Source organism: Sorghum bicolor, chromosome 1, assembly GCF_000003195.3.
Source record: "Sorghum bicolor cultivar BTx623 chromosome 1, Sorghum_bicolor_NCBIv3, whole genome shotgun sequence".
In the NCBI taxonomy this organism is placed as follows: Eukaryota; Viridiplantae; Streptophyta; class Magnoliopsida; order Poales; family Poaceae; genus Sorghum; species Sorghum bicolor.
Window position 1 is genome coordinate 79,793,631 of NC_012870.2, and position 24,485 is coordinate 79,818,115.

Below are 24,485 nucleotides of genomic sequence, written 5' to 3' on the forward strand. Positions count from 1 at the left end.
CAACGCACCACCCGTGAACTAGCTACGTCAACGCACCAGCACCACCAGTGCGAGGGTTTTGACGTGCGAATCGACACGACACGATGCACATTCACACCGGTGGAGTTGCGGCCCATGCAGTTTGCTTGATTCGGCCCGTGGGCAACTGAGCGGAGTCGGCGTGGCGGCCCACGCTGAGCATACAACGGCTTATGGGCTTCCTTCTGCAAGCACAGATAGAAGAAGCAGTCAACCAGCAGCAGCCCGCGCCGGCGCCGCCCAAGTCAAGCCTCGCCTCGCGTGTCCCCCGGGCTCCCTCGGCTCCCACTCCCACGCCCCCCACACCATCGAAATTTCCCCCACGAACTGAGCTGCCGGCGCGCGACAGGCGCGCGGGCACACCCGCCAAACCCATGGCGACCACGCTGACGCCCACGCAGCGTTACGCGGCGGGGGCGCTGCTGGCGCTGGCGCTCCGACAGGCGCAGATCCACCAGTCCGCGCCCCTCGGCTCCGGCTCCACCGATCCCGGACCCGATGATGAGGAGCGCGCCAGCAGCGCCAGCGGGAGCTCCTCCTCCACCGCCACCATCAGCAGCGGCTCCGACACCGCCTCGGGCGCCGGCCTCTGGACGCACGACTCCCGCGGCCTCCTCCGCCCCGTCTTCAGGTGCCGTGTAGCTAAACTCGGCGTCGCCGCTCGCGTCTTGCGATCCGTGACTTCTGCGCTGTGCTGTAGGTTCCTGGAGATCGAGCCCATGGCGTGGGCGGGGATCGAGGAGACGGCCGCGTCGCCGGACGCCAAGCATCACATCGGCGCGGTACGGCCCTTCCATCCCACCCGATCGTGTTATCTGTGCTCACCTACTTACAGTAGTAGTAGTTTGGGGGCGGGTCACTGCCGCGGGGCTCGATTTGGGGGTTCCGGTGTTCCATTCAGACCACCGTTTATGCTTGTAGTTGTAGTGTTCAAACCCATTCCCCATCAAATTGCTACCAAATCTCTGCTGCTGAGCCACCCAATGATCTCTCTGCAAAGCGATTCGAACTTCAGTGCCAATGCCGTGAATATATCTAACCATTTCACTCCCCGATTTTGCAGTTTCTTAGGATACTCTTTGAGGAAGACAGCGAGAGCTCTTCGGACAGGCTGGAGCAGGAGTTCGCCTTGGCGAAAGCAGTGGATGTGATGGTCATGAGTATGAGTAGCGACACCGTGCCGGACGAGAAGATCAAAGAGGAGAGTAAAGACTCCACGGCTTGTACCTCTGCTACGGAGGAGTCTCCGGAGGCAGGCTTGTCCGAGAACTTGCTTGGAATCGACAAGCTGTCCTTGGAAGATGTTCCTGCGAATGATCACCGCAAGATGGCCTTGCTGTACGTGCTTCTCTCGGCCTGTGTTGCTGATAAACCCGTCTCGCAAGAGGAAGAGGACAGGAAGTCGTCTCACTTCAGGAAGGGCTATGATGCTCGGCATCGTGTCGCGCTTCGGTTGATAGCAGCATGGCTTGACGTCAAGTGGATCAAAATGGTTAGTACAAGTTATCCCTTCTTCTTAGTGTGGCAGAGTGAAAATTGATTGCAGTTTAATCTTGTCTTGATTAAAAAGAATGATCTGAGATCATCCAAGAGAGAAACAGAAATTCACAACTCATTCATATCCTTGTATTTCCACATAGCCCGAAATTGACTTGTAATCATCAATCCTGGCATTATAGGAAGCTATGGAGGTGATGGTCGCATGCTCTGCCATGGCCGCGGCAAAAGAACAAGAACAAGAGCGTGAAAACGCATCACCGAAAAGCAAGTGGGAGAAATGGAAGCGTGGGGGAATTATTGGTGCTGCTGCCTTGACTGGAGGAGCATTGTTGGCTATTACTGGGGGTAGGACTGCATTCCAGATAATATATCTAATGAAATTCTGAACATCTTGGCATCACTTCGACACACTACACCAGGTGATTCATATTCTCTCATTCTCTTCGACCCGACAGGTTTAGCTGCACCAGCCATTGCTGCAGGATTTGGTGCTCTAGCTCCAACACTGGGCACACTTGTCCCTTTCATAGGGGCTAGTGGATTTGCTGCTATGGCTGCTGCGGCAGGATCTGTTGCTGGCTCTGTGGCAGTTGCTGCCTCATTTGGAGGTTGGTGTAATAAATGTTCCTTCGAAACTCTTATGCTATTTTCTGGAGCTCTTATTTCTAGAGATGTATATATATATGTCCTGGGCAGTCTAACAGTCAAGATTTTGTTTTAAGTTAGCAACAACTACCTCCATTATTTATGGTGGTTACTGTATTGCTTAGGAAACCTACACAAATAATAAAAATGCACCCCTCTGTATAAGCACTGGCACATTTGTAAATTATTAAAATAGTTCCCAAATGAATTTCCTGTACAAGCTGTAATGCTGTATCCCAAAAAAGGGATAGAAAGTGGTGTACAAGTGTTGTGCTTAGCTTTTAATGTTCCTTGAATTGATTTTTTACAAATTAGCTGCTGGGGCTGGCTTGACGGGTACCAAAATGGCAAGACGGATTGGTAAAGTGAAAGAATTTGAGTTCAAACCTATTGGTGATAACCATAATCAGGGTGTGAGTCCCTTTTCTCTCTCTGAGTAAAATGCCATTCACCCATTTTGGAATCAAACTGATTTGGTCTTTGTAAATGTTGGTAACTCTTTCAGCGCCTTGCTGTTGGCATCCTGATTTCTGGATTTGCATTTGATGAGGAGGATTTCTGGAAACCTTGGGAAGGATGGAAGGATAACCTAGAGAAGTATGGAATGTATTCTCATATTTGTTAGTCACTATACTTTATTCACATATTTTACATTTATGCTTTAAGGGTGGAGCATTCTTACTTACACTTCTATTAATGTTTGACAGGTACATCCTTCAATGGGAGTCCAAGCATATAATCGCAGTCAGTACAGCAATACAGGATTGGCTGACATCAAGTAATGTTCAGGGTTTTGTACTCTGCCTTGTACTACTGTTAGTGAACACCTTGTAATTAGTGTTCTTGTTGATTATTCAGGACTTGCAATGGAATTAATGAAACAAGGTGCTATGAGAACTGTCTTAAGTGGCCTTCTTGCAGCATTTGCTTGGCCTGCTACGTTGCTTGCCGCTACAGATTTTATTGACAGTAAATGGTCTGTTGCTATCGACAGGTAAATGCAAACTTTCGTAGTAAAATGTCTCATGTCAAACTGCCGATGTTTCAAATATTAATATTTCTCCCCGCTAATTTACCAGTTAGAACACTTTTGAATACCTGTAGTGTACCTAACAACTTGTTTAGCTAACTGATGAACTGTATCCTCTCAGATCAGATAAGGCAGGAAAAATGCTCGCAGAAGTGCTTCTGAAGGGACTGCAAGGAAACAGGTAGTTCCAACTACAAAAAGTGTTATCCAACACAGTAGTTCCCCCCAACTACTTTTTTTTTTGCTGATTCTAAACTTCTCAGGCCTGTCACTCTTGTTGGATTCTCGCTTGGAGCGCGAGTCATATTCAAGTGCTTACAGGAGCTAGCTTTATCAAGCGGCAATGGTATCTGTTCTTTAGTTCTAATAACCTAAATTTCATATGACTTTGCTCTTATGCTTTATGGAATGAATCAGAGGGACTTGTAGAGAGGGTTGTACTCCTTGGTGCACCAGTTTCAGTGAAAGGTGAGAGGTGGGAGCCTGCCAGGAAGGTACAGCAATAACTATCCCTTCTCCACTTAAAATGCAGAGATACCAGTAATCTTCAGCTGCAAATATGCCCCGTAAAGGTAATGCTTACCTCTTATATCACTTAACTAGCCTCTGCTTCACTGCAGATGGTTGCCGGGAGATTTGTGAATGTGTACTCAAGAGATGACTGGATTCTCGGTGTAACCTTCCGTGCAAGGTAAACAAAATGGGATTGATTTCGAATTGGATAGTCATTGCTGGAACAGTTAAGTCGATATCTTCACTGACTTATAATTCTCTGATTATGTAGCCTGCTCACCCAAGGGCTGGCTGGCATCCAGGTCATTGATGTACCTGGCGTTGAAAATGTAAGCATCTGGGTGATAATTCTTGTGTTTTTTAGCGAGGTTTCATTATTTTTACTGTTTACTGTGCACGATTTACAGGTTGATGTTACCGAGCTTGTTGATGGCCATTCTTCGTACCTGTCAGCTGCCCAGCAGATCCTAGAGCATCTTGAACTGAATACCTACTATCCTGTTTTTGTTCCCCTTCCAGAGGTCAGGAAATAACAAATGTAGATAGTTTGACGATGACAGGTTTGAGAAAAGATGTAAATATCCAGGGAGGAATATACTTTCCAAGATACACAAAAATGTTACAGCTGTCTAGATGATGACTAATCGTCATTTCGAAGCAAATGAAAATGGAATCGTGGAAGGAACGGAAACATCACTGAATGCTTTGTAGTTTATTGATGACTAATCGTACAGTGCTCCGTTGTTTAGTGATTTTCTTTTCTTTCATTCCTATACGGAGTAGCGCTGACGTGGCTTGCACTTGAAAATATCGATTCGAAGAGTTACATACAGAGATATTATGTTTGGATAGTAAAAACAGCAAAACAGTATCTTATAAGTAATAATCTATCTATCTATACTATAAAGGAGCAAGTGAATTGAATAACACTTATCACCTACAAGCAGTGTTCTTCCCCTCCCTTAGAGCATTACAACCGTTTTGTATAGTTCGTTTGTCAAATGAGGGAGTTTGCCAAATCCCAAATAAATATGACAAAAGTAAAAAGAGGCAATCTCTAATAGTTTGGCATTAATCACTTGGCAAAAAAAAATAATTGCGGTGGGAGGATGGAGTAGTCGCGCGACCCCGCGCGAGAGCAACAGATTTCACGCGAGGGACACGATGCCAAATGGACACGATGCCAAATGCGGAGGGGCTTGGCATATATGAGAGTCGTTCTCCTCTATTTGCCAAGTTAACTAAATTGCAAAGTCCAATTGCCAACCCGTTGGATAGGTGTTTTTTAGATTTTTTTTTTGCAAATACATGAATGCAAAGTCTATTTGCCAAATGGTTTGGGATGCTCTTACTATAGCAATGTTTGAGACTCAATACCAACTACTGTAGGAGATTATTTAATTATTCCTTCCCATAATAGCATTAATCTCCAATTTCGGATGAATAACCACATTCAGAAGTTATGTGGTATAAACATCATCAACACATCCGACCATTATCTATAAAGATAATTAAGGACGGTAATAGGGCGGTTTTGGGTTGGATATCCGCGGGTTTTGGTTCTCATGGGTTTGGATTTGGGGATGATTTTTTTACCCATGGCTTTTGGGTTCGGGGCCCGAAACCTATTAGGTTTGGTTTTCCACCCGTGGATATCCAATGTATATCTAAAATAAATTATTTAGAATTAAAATTTATATTTTGTAATATGCTAATAGTAACTTGTTTACTTAGATTATTAAATTTATTCTAAGTTGACTCATGAAAATATTTATTATTTGTTGCCTCTTGTTTATACATGTGAATATATGTATATATATCATGTATATGTTCATAGAAAGTCCTTATTGGAATTACTATGTTGCCATACAAAGCGGGTTTCAGGTATCTATTCGGGTTTCTGAAAGCCCTAGTTTGGTTTTGGATAATTGATGAAACCCTAGTACTAACCTCTATGCTAAGTGTATGTAGACTTAATGAGGTTGGTACATGCCAAGTGATGGAGCAAGTGATGATCATGGTGATGAAGGTGATGACCACAAGATGATCAAGTGCTCAACTTGGAAAAGAAGAAAGAGAAAAACAAAACCCTATGGAGATCAAGGCAAAGGTATTGCTTAGGGTTTTGGTTTTGGTGATCAAGACACCATAGAGGGTGTGATCACATTTAGGATAGATAGCCGTACTATAAAGAGGGGAATTCTTTGGCTAAGCGGTTATCAAGTGCCACTAGGTGTCATTGTTCATGTGCATGCATTTAGAACCTAGTGAGCTAACTTAACTCCTTCGAAGAAAATGATTGTGAAAATGCTAACACACGTGCACTTGTTAGTTTACACGTTGTGGTGTTGGCACACTTTGAGAAGGAGGTGGAGTTTCAAGGGTAGAGAGAGGATGGGTTCCTCTCTCCCTCCCGCCGAGCTTGCGAGGCGGGATTTGGCGCTTTTCGAGAAAATGAAGTGCATATTTTCTATTGCGCCGGTGGGATTTTTTTGGAGAAGTCACGGGAGTGTTTCTCGCCGAGAAACACTCACCAGACGCTGGCTCAGAGGCACCGGACGCTGTGTCTGAGCGTCCGGTGTGCAGGCTGCCTGGCCCAGCTAGGGTAAGGCACCGGACGCTGGCCTGTGCGTCCGGTGGTGCGTGTCCGGTGTGAGGTCCGTTTTGCAGACCTCTCTGCGTGTGAGTCCGGTGAGCACCGGACGCTAAGGGTGCGTCCGGTGGCTTGTGTCCGGTGACCCTGCGAGTTTGTAGAGCTCTCTGCGCATGAGTCCGGTGGGCACCGGACGCGTCCGGTGCTAACTTGCTCAAGCGTCCGGTGCACTGCAGGTGACTATTAGAATCTGACACGAGCGTTTCAAAAGGTGACACGTTGCTGACGTTGGAGCACCGGACGCTGGTGTTGAGCGTCCGGTGCCCCTTTAAGAGCGTCCGGTGACCCCGTATTTCGCCCAGTGAAAGAGCCAACGGCTCTATTTGTTTGAGGGGCTATAAATACGTGTTTGGCCGGCTTGGGGCTCACCCTCTTGGCATTCTTGACTACTAGACATCCTTGTGAGCCTAAGCAAACACCTCCCACTCATCTCCTTCATAGATTATACATCTTTGTGAGATTGGGAGTGATTCCAAGTGCATTTGCTTGAGTGATTGCATCTAGTGGCACTTGGAGATCGATTTGGCTGCGGTTTTCTTGTTACTCTTGGTGGTTGCCGCCACCTAGACGGCTTGGAGCAGCGGAGGAGGATAGGCACGAGTTGGTGATTGTTCGTGGCCATCTCCCGGTGATTGTGAGGGGTCTTGTACCTTCCCCGGCGGAGAGCCGAAAGGTAACTCTAGTGGATTGCTCGTGTCATTGAGCTACCTCACTTGTGGGTAGGTTCTTGTGGTGTCCTAGTGAGGACGAGGTTCGTGCTACACCTCTTAGCCACCGAACCACCAAGTGTTGGTCGACACAACGGGGACGTAGCGTGCCGGCAAGCACGTGAACCTCGGGAGAAAAATTGTGTGTCTCCATTGTGATTGTTCATTGGATTTCTCCCGGTGATTGGACTTCATATTATTGATTGGTTCATCCCCTTCACGCGGCGGTATAAAGTTCAAACCATCTCTTTTACATTCCCGCAAACTAGATAGCTTACTTACTTGTATAGAAACTTTAAGTAGCTTTCTAGTGTAAGTAGTGGCATAGCTCTTGTGTGCCTAGTGATTATATCAACTAGAATTGTTGGATAGGTGGCTTGCAAACACCCCATTAGAGCTAGAGCAAAAAGCTTCGCTTTGTTTTTTACTAACCTCTTGCTCTAGTGAGTTTGTAGAATTTTTAAATAGGCTATTCACCCCCCCCCCTCTAGCCATATTAGGACCTTTCAGTTTCGAGTATCGGTGGTTTTAGTTTTAGGGATGGATTATCCCCTGAATCGGTGTTCGGTGCGGTTTCAGGTTTTGATTTCGGGTTTCGAGTTTAGGTGCATATAGACTCCATCCGATCTGAATCCGCCCCGTTGCCATCCTTAAAGATAATGCGTCTTGTGTTATGACAAGAGCAAGCTCACGAAGCATATTGCTCCCAAATTCTTTTACTCACATGAGCTCGAGAAGAGTGACGAGGTAAATATCCTGCAAACGAAGTCATGTGAAAATCTAGAAGGTTTATTCATAAGGTCTCTGCCAAGCATCGGACTTCTACAAGTGTCCGTGGAATTGACATAAGACGACCTAGAGAGTTGCAAGGTTCAGGGGGAGACTAACCCTGAAGTCATAGCTCATGATTGTAATCCTGAAGATCACAAGTAGGTCATGGAGATTTAATCCGAACATCAACTATTATAATCTTTTCCCCTTAATGAGTCTTTTTCCACTGGGTTTTCTCATACAAGATTTTTAACGAGACAACAGGTGCAACGTAAGCGATGCAAGTGATATACTCTTTTCTTCTATCTTTTTTCCACTGGGTTTTTGGGGGAAGTTTTTAACGAGGCATACACATAGCTAAAAGAGTGTTGTGAAATCAAATACAATATTTAATATGAATATGAGACTTTGATGGTGGCCAATTTGTGAGAGGGATGTTTCTAGAAAATTACTTGGAAGACTATAATAAGCATCAGCCTCCCCCCTCTATAAAAGGAGGTGATGGTGAGCTAAAGATGAAATAAGAGATGTACCAACAAATATAACGAAAATAAAGAGCTCCCTTCCCTCTCTAATTTAGTCTTATGTCTATGTTCATTTGTGTGATTATATGTGTGTGCGCATACCGAGAACATGATTTCTTAACAATAAGAAGTCTACTTGAGTAACACAATATTATATACATCTTTAAAATTTTATCATAGCAATCTGATATAGATTTGAGACATGTGTATATCGCACGTGCATATCCACTAGTATAGAAAATAGTGGGTACTTTCTTTCAAAAAGATGATAATAATAATAATAATCTACAAACTATTCTCCACAAATATAAAGTTCACAAGACGTCAGATAAACAATTCCGTTCTACATAGTTTTCGCGAATAATCCATTCAGCATAATATCAAGATGATACATACCATGCCCAAAAGAACATTAAATAAAGTTCAAATTTGATTAATGTATCTATCCCGGCGCACTAGGCTTAAAACCCCTGCTACTTCCGCACATGGATACACATGTCAAACCCTTTATTAAAGCCCAAGCACGACGCTTGTAGTACCAAACTGTGGTAGGACCAGTAGGAGAACTAGAGGACCATGGGATTAATCTATGATTAGATACAAATTGCTACATTAACACATGTGCTAATGAAAAATTAATTAAGATTAATAAATACGTTTCACAATTTCCTGACGGCTTATGTAATTTGTTTTTCTATTGGTATCCAAACACCTTAGGTAATACCCTTATGTGACATCTAATATAACACCCAAAAACTTTTCGGCCTCGCATGTGTGGATTGTGGCCTCCTCGGTCAATTGTTCTCCTCTCTCCTCGAACAAACGCACCATTAGGTGGGTCCTCTCTCGTCTGACTGGAAGACGGTCCTCGGCTCTTTTATGTCTCAATGCAGATTTTACGAATTTTATGCATATTAAATAGAGTGTCACATAAACAGAAATAGAGATTTTTGCATCTATCGAGGAGGAGAGAGAAGGAAAACGTTTCATGGAGTGAGCGTTGTTTCCAAAATGTTACAATCCATATGAAACCCCACATCGAACCTTTAGTTCGTTTCATCTCGTGCGCATGAGAGACATCTATGGAACCCATAAAAGGTTAAAATAATCTGATGAAACTGTGCTAATGAAACTATGTATTGAGAGAGAGTTGTTTCATGTTAAGTTTCTAGAAACTGGGAGGTGAAACCATTCCATTGACCCTTGCTTTATGAAAAAAAAACACTCAACCTATCAACCGTATTTATTTATATAATAAATAACTAGATATACACGGGGTCATGAATTTTTGTGCACATTTGCTTGTGGTTAGATAAGCATATTAAGAAATTTATTAATCTAATTATCTATATAATATGAAGCTTAATTCATAATCTTTATCAGCTATACCGTGTAGTACTTTATAGAAACTTAACAAAATTAGATTTAGTTTTTTTAACACTTTTGTGATTTATAAAAGAGAATTGATAAATTTAAAAGAATGAGATTTCCTCTAAAATCCTTCCGCGATGGGTCCATGCTGTTTGCGAGCACGAGCTGTGTGCACCAGCGACGTGGTAGCCAACCGAGACCGAGCCCTAGTGTTGCGAAGCGGACGGCAGCAGCACGCGTGGCAGAGCTCTCCCCGCGAGCAGCGGTTCCATATATACTTCATGGAGCCATGGAGGATGCGAGTCGGTCATTGGCTGCGTACGGTGTGCACGAGCTTCGGGCAGCGCTGGTCGTCGCGAGCTCCTGTGACAGCGTGGCCACCTAGCTTTTTAGAGCCGACCACGAGTGGCCATGGTGGGCGCGGCGGGGGCGGAGCCAGGATTCGAACATAGAGGGGCCGTGCAAACCAAGAACAATCATGTGTGTCAAAATATCACATGACAAAGTTGTACATAGCACCAAAATAAACGTTTGCGTTGCAATGAAAAAAAAAGCAGAAAAACTAAAAAAAGAGAAATTTAACTAGTCTCAGACCTCTAACTTTCACCTGATCATTCTATTTCTTTGCCCAGAAAAAGAATCACAATAAAAACAAGTAGTTAAACGGGGGCAAAATTAATTAGTACTAGATCTTAACATCAAATGACAAACAATCAGTTACATATCATTTAGTCTTAGACAAAACGATCACTTAAACAGGTAAAATAGCCATTTAAATAGAAGGTAAAACAGAAACACCATACCACTGTTAGTGTTTAAAAGTTGAGTACAACGGGCTAAATGGCCGTTTAGAGTTTAGACGAATAATGATAGAAGCATAGGAGATAAGAAAAGATAATAGGAAGACTAATGGTAAATAATATAGATCACATTGTTGGAGATCAATTCAGAAGGATTAAACAAGAAAAACGCTGATTTTCAATTAACTAGCTAATTAGAGTGTGTGGTAGGGGACAAACTGATGTTTGATAGGCAATAATAAAAATAAAAGATATGAAAAAATATTAGAAAGATCTAAATTCTATTTTTATAAGAAACTATTAGAGATTAATACGAAATAAGAATAAAAATCTTGGTACAGATAATATTATTAACTAGCTAATTAGATAATTAAACATCTAATATATGAGGTGTATTAAGGAAGTTATGGGAAGGTTGGGGGGTGCCAGCCCCCCTCAGCCCCCCCCCTCCCTCCGCCACTGGCGGCGGAGACTACCGGTCTTGCTGAGTGCGAGGAGCATCGGCACCGGCAACGATGAGGTGCGCGGAATTGCAGCCAGCGGTCTGAGGCGTGGTCACCGAGATGTTCTATAATATATTTAATGATGTTTTACGATGTATTTAGTAATGTTAATGTTCTATAAATATAGTTACGATATTTGAAAAGTAACCCTTTGACATTATTTGAAATTTTTCTCCATTTTGTGTTTTTATTGTTTCTTATGCTTTTTACTCTAGATTTTATTATTATTTTTATCTATGTCATGTATTTATGTATTTTTATGTATATTGTAATATCAGTTTCATAAATCTAAAACCAAAGTACTATTCTTCTAAATTGATAACATTTTTTACAAAGACAGAACATTGTCTGTTGAACCTAAAATATTGTCTCTACTTAATAAAAGAAAATATTTTATCTTTATAAGATAAATATTCATTAATAAAATTTTATCTAAATATATCCATGTGTGATCTTGTTTTAAAGGATTTGTTATAAAAAATTTAATGGTGCAGTCGCAATTTAATTTATATCTTTGGTTTATGAGTTATGACTTTTTTAATTCGCTAAAATAATTTTGCATGCATAGTTGAGTGGGGCCTAGGTTGATGGGATCGCGTGCAGTAAAAAAGACCACCAAAGAAATGGGAGTTGTGGACAGGTCATCTCCATAATTTTTAGTTATAGAGATAAATATTCATTAATAAAATTTTATCTAAATATATCCATGTGTGACCTTGTTTTAAAGGATTTGTTATAAGAAATTTAATGGTGCAATCAAAATTTAATTAGATCTTCAGTTTAAGAGTTATGAATTTTTTAATTCGCTAAAACAATTTTGCATGCATGGGTGAGTGGGCCTGAGTTGATGGGATAGCCTATCATGACATAGTAAAAATAAGAGTTGTGGCTTCACCATGGATGTGGTATAATTTTTAGTTGTAGAGATATAGTACTCTCTTGAAAGAATTAATTCCTAGAATCCGTGTCAGTAAAACTTTTTTAAGTTTGACTAAGGGCTTGTTTGGCACAACTCAACTTCACTAGTGAAGCTATTTTTTTAGAAAATAGCTTCATGAGTGACTTTCTAGATGAAGCTGAGCTGTTTTGGAAAAAGTATTTGGCAAAATAGCTTCACCAACTACTTCATGCATAGTTGAGAGAGAGAAATGAGGGAGAAGCTGCAATAAGCTACTTTTTTCCAGCTTCATCCAACTTATGTCTTTGTGAGAGGAGGGAAAAAATAGCTTCACCCATGAAACTGTTTTGGAAATAAGTGTTTGGCAAAAAAACAGCTCACAACAGCTCATGAAGCTGTTGTGAGCTGTACCAAACAGGCCCTAACTTTGTAAAAAAAGTAACAACATCTATAACATAAAATATGCATCATATGAAAATATATTCTATGATGAATCTAATGATACTAATTTGCATAAATTTTAGCATTTTTTCTAGAAATTTGATTAAAGTTTAAAAATTTTGATTTACGACAACTCTAGAAATTGATTTTTTTTATGAACGAAGTGAGTAACAAATTGACTCTTTTGTGTGAGTAACAGATATCGAGTTTGAAAACGGAATCGATATATTCCGATGAGGGATGCCGGCAAGATCGAGCGAAGCAGGATCGAAGCGCCGAGCGGACGCGTACGTGCCGGGCTCCAGTGGTTTTGGTAGGGTTCTTGCGCTCCCTTTGTCGCTCCGGACTCCGGTTCATAGAGGGGCGGCCGATCCGTGCGTCCGGCTCACAGCGTGGGAGGAACGGCGGCGGCGGGAGATTCCCCTCACCCCTGACCCCACTTGAACGACACGGGTCTGACAACATCTAACTGATTTCTTCAAACGAACAAGATTTCAGTATTTAAACCTAAGATTATACTTTTGATGAATGTACACAAAAATGTTACAGCTGTCTAGACGATGACTAATCATCATCGAGAAGAACTGAAGATAACCAATCAATCAGATCTAACCGTTTCCATCACATCAGGCGTTTCGGTGTCAATAGATGCCAGTGATACAATTGCAGCTTCATCTAACAGAATGTAAGATGATACAGACCATGCCCAAGAGCTAAATCTACTTCTTGGACAGGGCCATTCAGTCACACCTCTATGCTAAACATATGCTCCTTGCTACAGTTGAGTGGAGCTGAGATGGTCATTTACACTCTGTCGACTAAATTGTAATTAGCCTATACAAACTGCAAAGATATGACAAAGAATTTTAAAACCTATTCCTGCTGTGAGATCAAGGATGCAGGTAGCTACAAAGATGCACCCTTTCTCCCGCACTTGAGAATATACATTAGCCCCTACTTTGCCCCTTTGAAGTTGATCTTGATGACCCACCGCTGCCAAATCTATCAGACCTACTCCTAGAGTGATTTGAACTAAGTAGCCAAGATTCACTGATTTGGGAGTACCTGCCACGGTGGTGATGACTCAGTTGGCTGCCCCGATTAGCATTATCAGGAGAGTTCAAGCCCTTGTTTCCAATGGCCTCTCCAGAAATAGAAACACTGGAATTGGTGGTTTCCTGCTTCCTTGATTCTTCTCGATAGCTTTTACTCGAGGGCTCTGCCTTTTCATTGCTATGCATGCTGATATTCTGATTAGTCCACGTAGTACCCCAGTCTAAGCTCTGATTGTTTGATGCTTGAGAACCTAAAACTATGGTGCTCTCATCTACCGATGATGTTGACATACCATTTAGTATTGATGGGACCTAAAGTAGTGAAAAACAGTGTCATATGAAAAGTATACAGGAAATAAATGACATAAAAATATTGTAACACCATTACCTGATCAGACAGCATCCAATCTGCAAGAGCACTCAAGTTTGCCTGGTTCACATTTTCCTCTGTGATCATTGATCCTCTTTGAAACAATTCACTATTAACATGGGTCACAGCCACCTCGTTGATATCATAAGTTTCCTTCTCAGTTCCAATACCTGGTGGAGAGAAAACAGATGATTCAACAATAGAATTAATGGAGAATTCTGGAAATGCTAATCATTGGCATGCTGACTAACCAGATGAAGGTTGGAGCATAGGTCTTGGTGAAAGCAATGACCATATATCATCTTGAATACCCCATAATGCAGAATCAACAGCATCACCTTGGTAGTAATTAGGTTCACCCCAAGGAGATAATGCGATAGGGCTAGAGTATTGTACTTCTTCCTCGGCTGAAGCAGCTAGGAAGTCCTCTACTGATCCTGGCATGTACGAAGTTTCACCCCTTTCTTCCATCAACGATTCCAATACATCTGACACATCTATCGACTCAGCACCACAGGACGGATCAATTAACAAATTCTCTCTTGTAGCAACAATAGATTCACTCTCACAATATTGTTCTTTTTGAATAATTTCTTCACCTTTAAAATCTGATTTCGTGTCACCTAATTCCCCAGTTGGAGCACAAGACTTTGGTGGCACAAAGGCATCTGGTGAGTGGACATGTTGCTTAGTCATTAAATTTTCAGGTGCTGCTGATGTTAACCCAGAGCTGTCCACAGCAGGTTCCTTAAACTCAGGCCTAGGCGCTTTACTAGAAAATTCACGCTCTAGGATATCAGGAGATGGTACAAGGAAAACCTTGGATTGAGGAGATTGAGTAATCGAACCATTTGATGGGTTTGCTTCAAGTATTCTTTTCTCATTCAAGATCTCCTCCATTTTGCACATCTTGGAAGCAGATGCAGAAGAAGTTAGATTTTGAGGCACTGTTGATGTTAACCCTGAGTTATCCATGAGAGGCTGCTCACCCTCAGGTCTTGGACTTGGACTAGGATGTTCACACACATTATCTTGGTTATCACCAGAAGATGAAGCGAAAATACTAGAGTGAGGAGGCTGATTAAGTGAAGCATCTGCTTCAAATGTTCTTTTCTTATTCAAGATCTCCATCTTGCATGTATCAGAGGCACAGGCAACTGCAGAACTTCTCAGTAGATTTTCAGGTACTGCTGATGTTAACACTAAGTTTTCCACGAGAGGTTCCTTACTGTCAGATCTTGGAGTTGGGCTAGGACATTCACACTCAATATCTTGATTATTGGAAGATACAGTGAAAATGTGACAATGAGGAGGCTGATTAAGTGAAGCATTTGATGCATCCGCTTTAATTGGTCTTTGCTGATTCACAAACTCCTCCATTTTGCATGTACCAGAAGCAGATGTTGCTAGAATTTCAGGCGCCGCTGATGTAAATACTGAGTTGTCCATAAGAGGTTCCTTACAGTCAGACCTTGGAGTTGGGCTAGGACATTCATGCTCAATATCTTGATTATCAGAAGATACATTGAAAATGTGAGGAGGCTGATTAAGTGAAGCATTTGTTGCATCCGCTTCAAGTGCTTTTTGCTGATTCACAAACTCCTCCATTTTGCATGTATCAGAGGCAGAAGTTGTCGCTAGCATTTCAGGCGCCACTGATGTTAATATTGAGTTGTCCACAAGAGGTTCCTTACTGTCAGATTTTGGAGTTGGGCTAGGACATTCACGCTGAATGTCTTGATTATCAGAAGATACAGGAACACTGTGAGAATGAGGATGGTGATTAAGTGGAGCATTTGATGCATCTGCTTCAAGCGTTTTTTGCTGATTCACTGACTCCATTTTGCATGAATCAGAGGCTGCAGAGGTTGTTGTTAGAATTTCAGGTGCTGCTGATGTTAACACTGAGTTGTCCACAACAAGTTCCTTAGTGTCAGATCTTGGAGTTGAACCTGGACATTCACGCTCAATATCATGATTGTCAGAAGGTACTGGGAAAATGTGAGAATGAGACTGATTAAGTGGAGAATTTGATGCATCTGCTTCAAGTGTTTTTTGCTGATTCACAAACTCCTCCATTTTGCTTGTATCAGAGGCTGATGCAGAAGTTGTTGCTGAGTTGTTCACAAGAGGTTCCTTAATGTCAGAATTTGGAGTTGGACATGGACATTCACGCTTTATATCTTGATTGTCAGAAGGTACCGGGAAAATGTGAGAGTGAGACTGACAAAGTGGAGCATTTGATGCATCCGCTTCAAGTGTTTTTGGCTGATTCACAAACTCCATTTTGCATGTATCAGAATCATGGGCAGAAGCTGTTATGAGATTTTCAGGAGCAGCTGATGTTGAAAGTAAACTGTCCACAGCAGGAATCTTATTCTCGGACCTTGGGGTTGAACTGGGGTATTCATGTTTCATATCTTCGTTATTAGGAGAAGATACAGGGGAAACCTTGGATTGAGGAGAATGACTATCTGAAGAATTCAATACAACAGTCCCAATTACTTGTTGCTGACTCACGGCCTCCATCTTGCATGTATCTGAACCAGGCAGATTCATAGTAATATTTTCATGTGATGCTGGTGTTAATCCTGAGCTGTAAACTGCAGTGTCCTTATTCTCAGATCTTGGAACTGGACTAGGAAACTCACGGTCAGTATCTTGGTTATCAGGAGAGGATACAGGGAAAATCTTTGATTCTGGAGACTGGTTAACTGAAGCATTCGATGTATCCGCCTCGAGTGTTCTTTGCTGATTCATGATCTCCTCCATCTTGGACATATCAGAAACAGATGCTGAAGGGGCTGATTGTGGACTGCAGATTGGAACTCTTTCTGCATGACTCAGCATGCCAGATGGTGAACTAGAACCTCTGTCTTCAATAGGGGTTGCTGGAGCATGGCTCTTAGGCTTTGCAGAAGCTATAGAAGAATGAAGTTCATCGAGAAAGCTTGGATTAGTTGTTGAACTTAAGCAAGAGCCTTCATGTTGACTTGAAGCTGTCCTCGACTCGGCCGGACTCCAAGCAAACAAAGGACTGGATACATCTTTCCCGATACGTTGAGTAGGTAGATTTTTCGATAGATCCTGCCCTGAATTCATCAGATCTTTAACAGGTCCTCTTTGTGAACTATTTTTAGATTCATGCTGTCTTTGTGACCAGGAAACATGCTGATTCTGATGAGATTCCACATTACCACGTCCACTACAACTCATATGTGCCACGGTAGGACTCCATAGGGCTCCACTGCTGTGATGATGATTTGATTCACCAGAGCATCCCTGTATTGCATCATGGTTCAAGTCTGTGTGCCCATATGAACTCCCAGGAGACTGAATCAAAACAAAATGCTTATTCTGGCAGTGTGCTTGGCTGTTCACAGTATACGCATCCTTCAGTGGAACCGAACTAGTTGACAGTGACAAGCTATCATCTGGAGAGTACACACTTTCCCTTTCTGGAACAGAATACTTATTATACTGAACAGTTATTCCAGAAGAACTAACCACGCTATGACCAACAGGAGAGAAAGCATTGGTCTGATCCACACTAGGGCTGTTCCTTGTATCTCCAGTGCCAACCAATGTTGCCTTGCTACTTGTATGTGATGCAGCCTGAGTGAAATCTTTCTGCTGTTTTGAAAGCACTTCAGTCAACAGCAATGATCTCTCTTCACTCTCAAATGTAAGCCATACTCTCAGATCACGTGGGAAATAACTTGTCCACTTTGATAGTTGCAAAAGAGTAAATGGACCCTGAACATTCCCAGAAGGATCCTTGTAGTGCCAGACTTTCTCTGGCTCTGTGTCATTTGACATTGTTACTCCAGAAGATGAAAGTGATCCAGCTTCAGACATAGTTCTGTTTGCTGTGCTGTTCTCCAAACTTCTTGCCCCTGATTCACAAATTGTACTTTCTGTGGACAAGCTTTTTGGATGGTGGCTAGAATCAGAAACTTTTTGAGGATGGTTTTGTTTAGTACTATATCTTGATATTCTTCGCGATATGGTTGTATCTGGTCTTGTCCGATTTACCAATTTTGCGACTGCATATAATAAACAAGCAAATAATCAAACACTACTTAATCAACGCTTAGACTCAGAAATGTGATTTATTTTAATGAGTTGATGCCTATCACAACATAAATTCAAATGTACTGCATTGCAACTTTGCAAGAAAATTACAGTGCGGAAACTTATACCAACAAACCACATGAAATTATGCTACAGTTGCAGGATTTATTCGATGCAAGAGAAATAGTTACATTCCAATATTTATTAATCAACATGAAACTTGAAGCATTAACATTACAGGAAGATATATACCAGTTCTTTTCTCATCTGTTTCTTCAGCAGACTCATAATTAGGATCCATATGTGAGTCAACATGCACTTCCAGAACTTCATTAATCCTACGAGTTCTTTCCTCAGAATTGTCGAGAAGCTGCAGCTTTTCTACATATTCTCTAAGTGTATGATACAGTCAAGGATCACAAAATAATGAAGCATGCAGTACAAGTAGTTGCCTATAGTTCTATAACAAAAATAAAGCTGTACTTGATTATCATGAATATTCACAATTCCTGAGCAGAGGATTACAAGTTATTAGAAGCATGCCTCTCTAGCATTAAAAGCATAGCCAATTTTAAATGAAGCTATGAATATTCACAGTATGCCGAAGCTATGACAAGAAAATGGGAGCTAATCTAAGTTAAATAAAATTATAAATGAAGCATAGCCAATTTTGGGAAGGAGCGAATAATGATCCAGAAATCAAGAAATGGCAATTCAGTCAATGAAAAACATTAAGTGATAATAAAAGCATCGCACATCATACTATAGTCAATAGGATATTCTTTTCTGCGCCCAGTTTCACTTGCACGGTCACGGAGATGCCCAAGCCTCTGCTTTTCATTTTCAAACCACTGTAAAGATTATAAATACCAGTAATTCAAGTTTGAGATATTTTGAAGAAAAAAAAGGATCATTCTATACATATCGAGTTGTCCTTACATCATTCACTCTTACAGATTGCAATACCATGGCTTTCTCTAGGACATCCCCCTGCATTAATAACAGAAAAAAAAAACACAAATCAAACCTACACATATCTGATGGGCCAAAACGAAATTAGGTCACAAGTGTTCAGTCCCATGTAGCAGTACCACTTTTAGTCTGCTAATTACACCACACTTCATGCTCTGCCTTAAACGTTTGCACTCCTCCTACACAAGCAAATGTAAATATCAAAAAGAGGTTAAAACGAAACCCAATGTAGTTCAACTAAGTACCGCCTCTAACTTGTAAGGAAAAACTAGAATTTGACCATACTCTCCCTTGGGTTAAAAGGTATGATCATAAATACCAAGCATTCAACAACCCAAACTAGACAATAAAATCAGATAAGGACTTCTAAAAATGCTACCTCTGGGAGCTAAACATCAGAAAGGACAGTAAGCAAAAGATGTTAACCTCTGTAAAATCATGATTAGATATTGTATCCATTGTAATAATCTCCTTTTTGTTTAAATTCAATATCTCAAGTGCAAAATTTGTCATCTTCTTTCCAATGCTGTACTTTTCCGGAACCTTGTGTGTTCCTGCAAAAAGAAAAGAAAGAAAATGAAAAAAATAGCTCACCATTAAAACAAACTTTAAGATTAAATTTAATAAAGAAGTAAACTATCTTACCAATAACCTTTACTAGACGATATATGTCTTGCTTCTGGCACACATCAGAAATTTTTATCCTCACAAAACCACCATGAATTTTGTCTGAGAATTTGGCATCATCAATTAAATCCTCCATCAGGCTGCGCCTCATGTAAATCAAATTTATATTATGCATGTCAATTGCTGCATAATCCTCAAAATTAACTTGTGTATCTCTTTCCATCTTTCTATGGATCCTTCTCCTCTTATCAGGTGAAAATTTTGCAGCCATGTCATTGTATCCATTGGTATCTACATGAGCTGAATTGAGATTGATTGTCACTTGGCTACTATCAGTTACTGTTGAAGTCTCATTCATAGGAAAATGCATTTCCAAAAGCTTCAACATCTCAAAATGAGCAACTCGTGCTTTCCTGAACAAGCGGTGAAGTCTCGAGTCACAAATAATTTGGCTTTTCCTCTGAGGATCGCGAAGGTTATTCTTCTTGATATAATCAAGCAGAAGAGTCTGAACATCAAATGGAGAAATGAAAGATTGATCGCCATCTCTCATGTGTCCTATAAACTCCAATAGCTCTGGTGATGCCCATTTCATGTTTGGTGGCAAGGGCACTGGTTCATTTGGTACTTTGGTGTCTACTGGCAAGGGTACCTGTCCATTTGGTACTTTTGTGTCTACTGGCAATGGCACCCGTTCGTTTGGCAGTTCCGTGGGAACGCTCTCAGTATTTCTAGTTGGAAGCTCGACCTTTTTTGCAGCAGTGCTACAATCTTTATTTACTTTTCGGCGTTTTTGACCCTTTTTCCTTGAATTAGTTCGTCTTCGTTTTCTTGAGGAGCAGTCAGAACCAGCATCATCATCATCATTAGCGTCATACAGGTCATCAGACGACTCCTCTTTTTCTTTCCTAGCAGAAGTGCTAGGAACATTCCATCTGTTCTTGGCAGTAGTAAGTTCTTCCAATGTTAATGAAAGCTTCCCTTTCAGATCTAACCAATATAGCTTAAACAGGTACTCCCAGCTGAGTATGTCATCAAAATCAACCTGCAATAGACACATAACATGGAAAAGAAAGGGTCAATTGAGCATGTAGGGAAGTGCATCAAATAATATGTCAAATATTAAGTTTCTCAAAGTATGGACCATATGAGGTTCAGTGCTAAGCAGGACAGTGCGGCTTGTGGGCAAGATAGGCAAAGAATAAACATTAATCTATCAAAGAACAGGAGCGAGTGAATGACCAACTTGCTAAAAAGGCTTTTAGGCAAATAACATAACACCAAGTTGAACTGAAACGTGTTTATGAGGTTTACCTTTGTTGCACTTTCATCTTTGGATTCTATCAAAAGTATAGTCCCATAACATGTGTCGCAGAAGCCCTTTGTCCCCCTGACACTGAAGAATTTACCCTGCTTGATGCACACTTTGCAGAGGGAGTATGTACAAGTGTAGCACATGTAGTGCACTGCCTTTTCACAGCTGCTGCATATGTGCCAGCCTGGCATACAAAACGACAAGAAACACAAAACAGTTAAGCGGGTTTATGATTTCCAGGTTAAATATCACATTAAGATACATAATCCATCTTCTACTACCAAAAATCCGAACAAGCTGAGCTTCATTACAGAACTATGCATCAGTTATCACCACTCTCTCAAAAACAACAACATGGTACACCTCAGAAACAAAAACATACTGGTTTGTACATTTGCATAAAAAAAGAGGAAAAGAACTAGGCAATCACAATCCCAAGAACTGAACGTAACCACACTAAGAGCCTACACAAACACATCCCAGAAACTTCTCCAGACAAAAACAGGAATTCTTCAATGATAAAAGAAAGGTAGTTGAGCATTCATACCGAATATACTAGGTTAATGAATCGAATCACACGTGCGAATACAATGAAGCACACAAAAGGTGTTGTAATCAAGATTATTTATTGCCCACAACATGACACTTGACCAGTGTCACGAGGGAAGTGGTACGATGCCACGTTCCTTGTCCTGGGATCGCAGAAAACAGGAATTCTTCAAGGATAAAAGATAGGTAGTTGAGCATTCATACTGAAGACACTAGGTTAAAGAATCGAATCGCACGTGCGAATACAAAGAAGCACACAAAAGGTGTTGTAATCAAGATTATTTATTGCCCATAACATGACACGTGACCAGTGTCACCAGGGAAGTGGTACGATGCCACGTTCCATGTCCAGGGATCGCGGTAGCAATCTCGTCCTGGCCTTGGCAAAACCTTCCTGAAGTAGCATACCACGTTCCTTGACCCAAACGACCCGGGAACTCAGTTACTGTGCACGTGACTGTTCTCCACCACACGTGATGTATTCTACTTTCCCTTTGGACCTGTCTTCTTTCTTAGCTAGCAGTTATCACTTACCATGTTAGCTATTCACGTTTCTAACGCGGCAGTGTACGGAACGGTAACCCCACTCAAATTAAGTAAGGGAATGCAAACTTATGATACGATCCATCTGATTGGTAGAGGCAAGATTATTGTCTCAATATCGGGAACCTAAGTGCTTTAGCATTGTCCGAGAAGCTAACAGCACGTGAGTCCCATGGAAAGCGTGCGCGAACTCATGATACGAACCATCTGATTTGTAGAGGCAGGATTATTGCCTCAATATCGGAAACCTAAATCCGTTAGCATGGTACAAGAAGCTAGTGACACACAAGCCCCATGGAAAGCGTGCACAAACTCATGATACGAGCCATCTGATTGGTAGAGGCAGGATTATTGTCTCAATATCGGGAACTTAAGTCCGTTAGCATTGTCCGAGAAGCTAGCGACACACGAGTCCCCCTCGTGGAAAGCGTGCATATCTCTAAATCAGTTCAAAAATAGCATTGTTTGCAAGTGTATCCAACCGCCAACCAACCAATATTCGCTTCACCAATTGCTAGGAATAACCAGTAATACATGCATGATTCCTAATTTTGGGTATTAGAATTGCGCAGCAAGAAATGCGAAATAATCCCACACTAGCACAACAGGCTTAAGCACTGGATGAATGAAAGCTTACCGCAGTTCCACTTGCTCCGGGACTGGAAGAATGCCTCATCACGCTTGATGCACGCCGGATGGTAGACCTTAGGGCAACCCCTGGAGCAAGAAACAGGGACGACGAGCAGGCGGGTCAATCCCCAATCCGTAATTTACGAAAGAAGAAAATTGAAGCGCGGAATTGCGGAGGCAACACGTGCGGGGCAGAGAGCCTCGGAGAACCCCCCACGACGCGTTCCCGCAGTCAACACGGAGGGAGGAGCAGGTGCGCGCGCGGCACGGGTACCTACCTCCGATCGCAGACGACGAGGTTGCCGCCGTCGAAGCAGATGAAGCAGACGACCTCCTCCTCGTCCTCCCTCCTCCTGGCGGCCCGGGCGGGCGGCGGCGCCGGTACCACCGCCCCCGCGCCCGCGCCGTCCTTCCTCTTGGGCGGCCTCCCCCGCTTCCGCTTCTGCCCGAGCGGCAGCGGCATCGGCGGCGGGAGCGGGGGCGGGGGTGGGGGTGGGGCCGCCGCGTCCCCGATGATCGAGCTCAGGAAGTGCGGATCGTCCGTCCCCGCAGGCGGCGGCGGGTCCGCGGGGGGCGGGGGCGGCGGGAGGCGGAGCTCGGGCGGCCAGTCGGCCTCCGCGGGGGTCGGAGACGCCTGCGCTGCCCCATCGGGCGCGGCGTCCTCCATGGATCGGTAGGGTTTAGGGGACCGCGGTCGTCGTCGAGCACGGGAGGAGGGACGACGTGTTCCTCGTCGCCTCCCGCCGCGGCGGTCTCGTCTCGTCTAATCCCGGGTGCTGCTGCTGCTGGCGTACTCGCGTGCGATGACTACCCGTGAGCCTACTACTACCCCTGCTCCCCTGCCCCTGTGGGAGGAGAGAGAGAGAGGGGGGGGGGAGAGAGAAAGCGAGAGCTGCTGTGCTTCTGCCCCTGCCTGCCTGGCTGCCTCTCTCCCTCTCGCTCCCCCCTCTCTCCCTGCCCTGCGAATCGGAAGTGTGGAATGGAATGAATGGAACGGAACAGACGGAAGAGGGAGGGAGGGACGCCGGAATAATTCGCGTGGTAGGAAGGGGCCTTTCGGCATAAAGGCGATCCGGCGGAGCCAGGTGCGGTCGGCGTCAGCTGCTGGCTGCTGCCGTCCGCGTTTGGTTTGGGCCGGTGGGAGCGCACGCGACTACGCGACCCGACCGCGATCCCATTCCGTCCAGGCGGCCGGATTGGCGGAAGACACATCACGCGGTGAGGGTGACACATCACGCGGGACGGGATGTCCGTGGACTTTTCCCGGTTCGGCCCCCGCGGACTCGGGGATTTCGCGCTGGGGGCACGACGGCGGGCGAGACGGCGAGCGAGTGGTTAGGTGCGGTTAATAAAGACGGGGCGGGACGGGACGACGTGGGAGGGGGAGACTAGCCTAGCCTAGCCTAGCGCACACTGCACGCCACCACGCCGGCCACGGACCGGGACTCGGTGCGGCATGGCCCGGACCGGACCCCTTTGTGTTGTTTTTTTTTTCTGGATGGGGGGCTTTTGGACCGCCGCGTGGTTCGTGAGCGACTCCGTGGCCGTCCATACTGGGATACTCCGCTCCTGCCGTTGCTTTGACTGATGACTCGAGTCGGCTGGAAGTTGCAACTTGGATTCGGACGCGGAGCCAGCCGTCCGCAACCGCAGGCGCAAGCCTGCTGCGGACACCACCTGCACCAGTCCACCACACCAAAGCCGCCCAGGAGATGCAGATTCCTCCGCGCCGTCCCTGCCGCGTGTACTAAAAGCGTGGATGGACTAGTAGACTGAGGGACTTGTTTAGTTCGAACCAAAAACTAAAATTTTTTTCAAAATTTCTCGTTAAATTAAATCTTGCGACACATAGAGCATTAAATATAGATAAAAATAAAAATTAATTGTACAGTTTGCCTATAAATCATGAGACGAATCTTTTAAATCTAATTACTTTATAATTATATAATATTTATTAAATAAAAACGAAAATACTA

The 24,485-nt window shown here is 43.2% G+C and overlaps 2 protein-coding genes across 2 annotated transcripts; one reads left to right on the forward strand and one right to left on the reverse strand.

Annotated features, from left to right (window-relative positions):
• LOC8059493 (transmembrane and coiled-coil domain-containing protein 4) lies at positions 270–4,458 on the forward strand. Its single transcript, XM_002465952.2, has 15 exons — positions 270–649; positions 719–800; positions 1,082–1,510; positions 1,698–1,863; positions 1,974–2,126; positions 2,479–2,576; positions 2,669–2,760; positions 2,871–2,941; positions 3,022–3,157; positions 3,315–3,374; positions 3,457–3,539; positions 3,611–3,687; positions 3,814–3,884; positions 3,978–4,035; positions 4,114–4,458. The coding sequence occupies exons 1-15, from the start codon at positions 393–395 to the stop codon at positions 4,237–4,239; spliced, it is 1,959 nt and encodes a 652-aa protein (XP_002465997.2). The 5' UTR covers positions 270–392; the 3' UTR covers positions 4,240–4,458.
• On the reverse strand, positions 12,918–23,462 carry LOC8059494. Its single transcript, XM_021451871.1, has 12 exons — positions 22,788–23,462; positions 22,517–22,596; positions 20,787–20,971; positions 19,491–20,517; positions 19,272–19,399; positions 18,965–19,024; positions 18,813–18,863; positions 18,654–18,724; positions 18,126–18,271; positions 14,051–17,845; positions 13,818–13,969; positions 12,918–13,741 (listed from the first exon to the last, which is right to left on the reverse strand). Exons 1-12 carry the CDS (start codon positions 23,174–23,176, stop codon positions 13,322–13,324), a joined length of 6,504 nt encoding a protein of 2,167 aa, XP_021307546.1. The 5' UTR covers positions 23,177–23,462; the 3' UTR covers positions 12,918–13,321.

Coding starts and splice junctions, on each gene's coding strand:
- LOC8059494 (XM_021451871.1), bottom strand. CDS start 23,176: ATGGAGGACGCCGCGCCCGATGGGGCAGCGCAGGCGTCTCCGACCCCC. Junction 20,518..20,786: donor AAGATGAAAGTGCAACAAAG/GTAAACCTCATA, acceptor TGTCTATTGCAG/GTTGATTTTGATGACATACT. Junction 18,272..18,653: donor GAAACTGGGCGCAGAAAAGA/ATATCCTATTGA, acceptor ACTGTATCATAC/ACTTAGAGAATATGTAGAAA.
- LOC8059493 (XM_002465952.2), top strand. CDS start 393: ATGGCGACCACGCTGACGCCCACGCAGCGTTACGCGGCGGGGGCGCTG. Junction 801..1,081: donor CCAAGCATCACATCGGCGCG/GTACGGCCCTTC, acceptor CCGATTTTGCAG/TTTCTTAGGATACTCTTTGA. Junction 1,511..1,697: donor ACGTCAAGTGGATCAAAATG/GTTAGTACAAGT, acceptor CTGGCATTATAG/GAAGCTATGGAGGTGATGGT.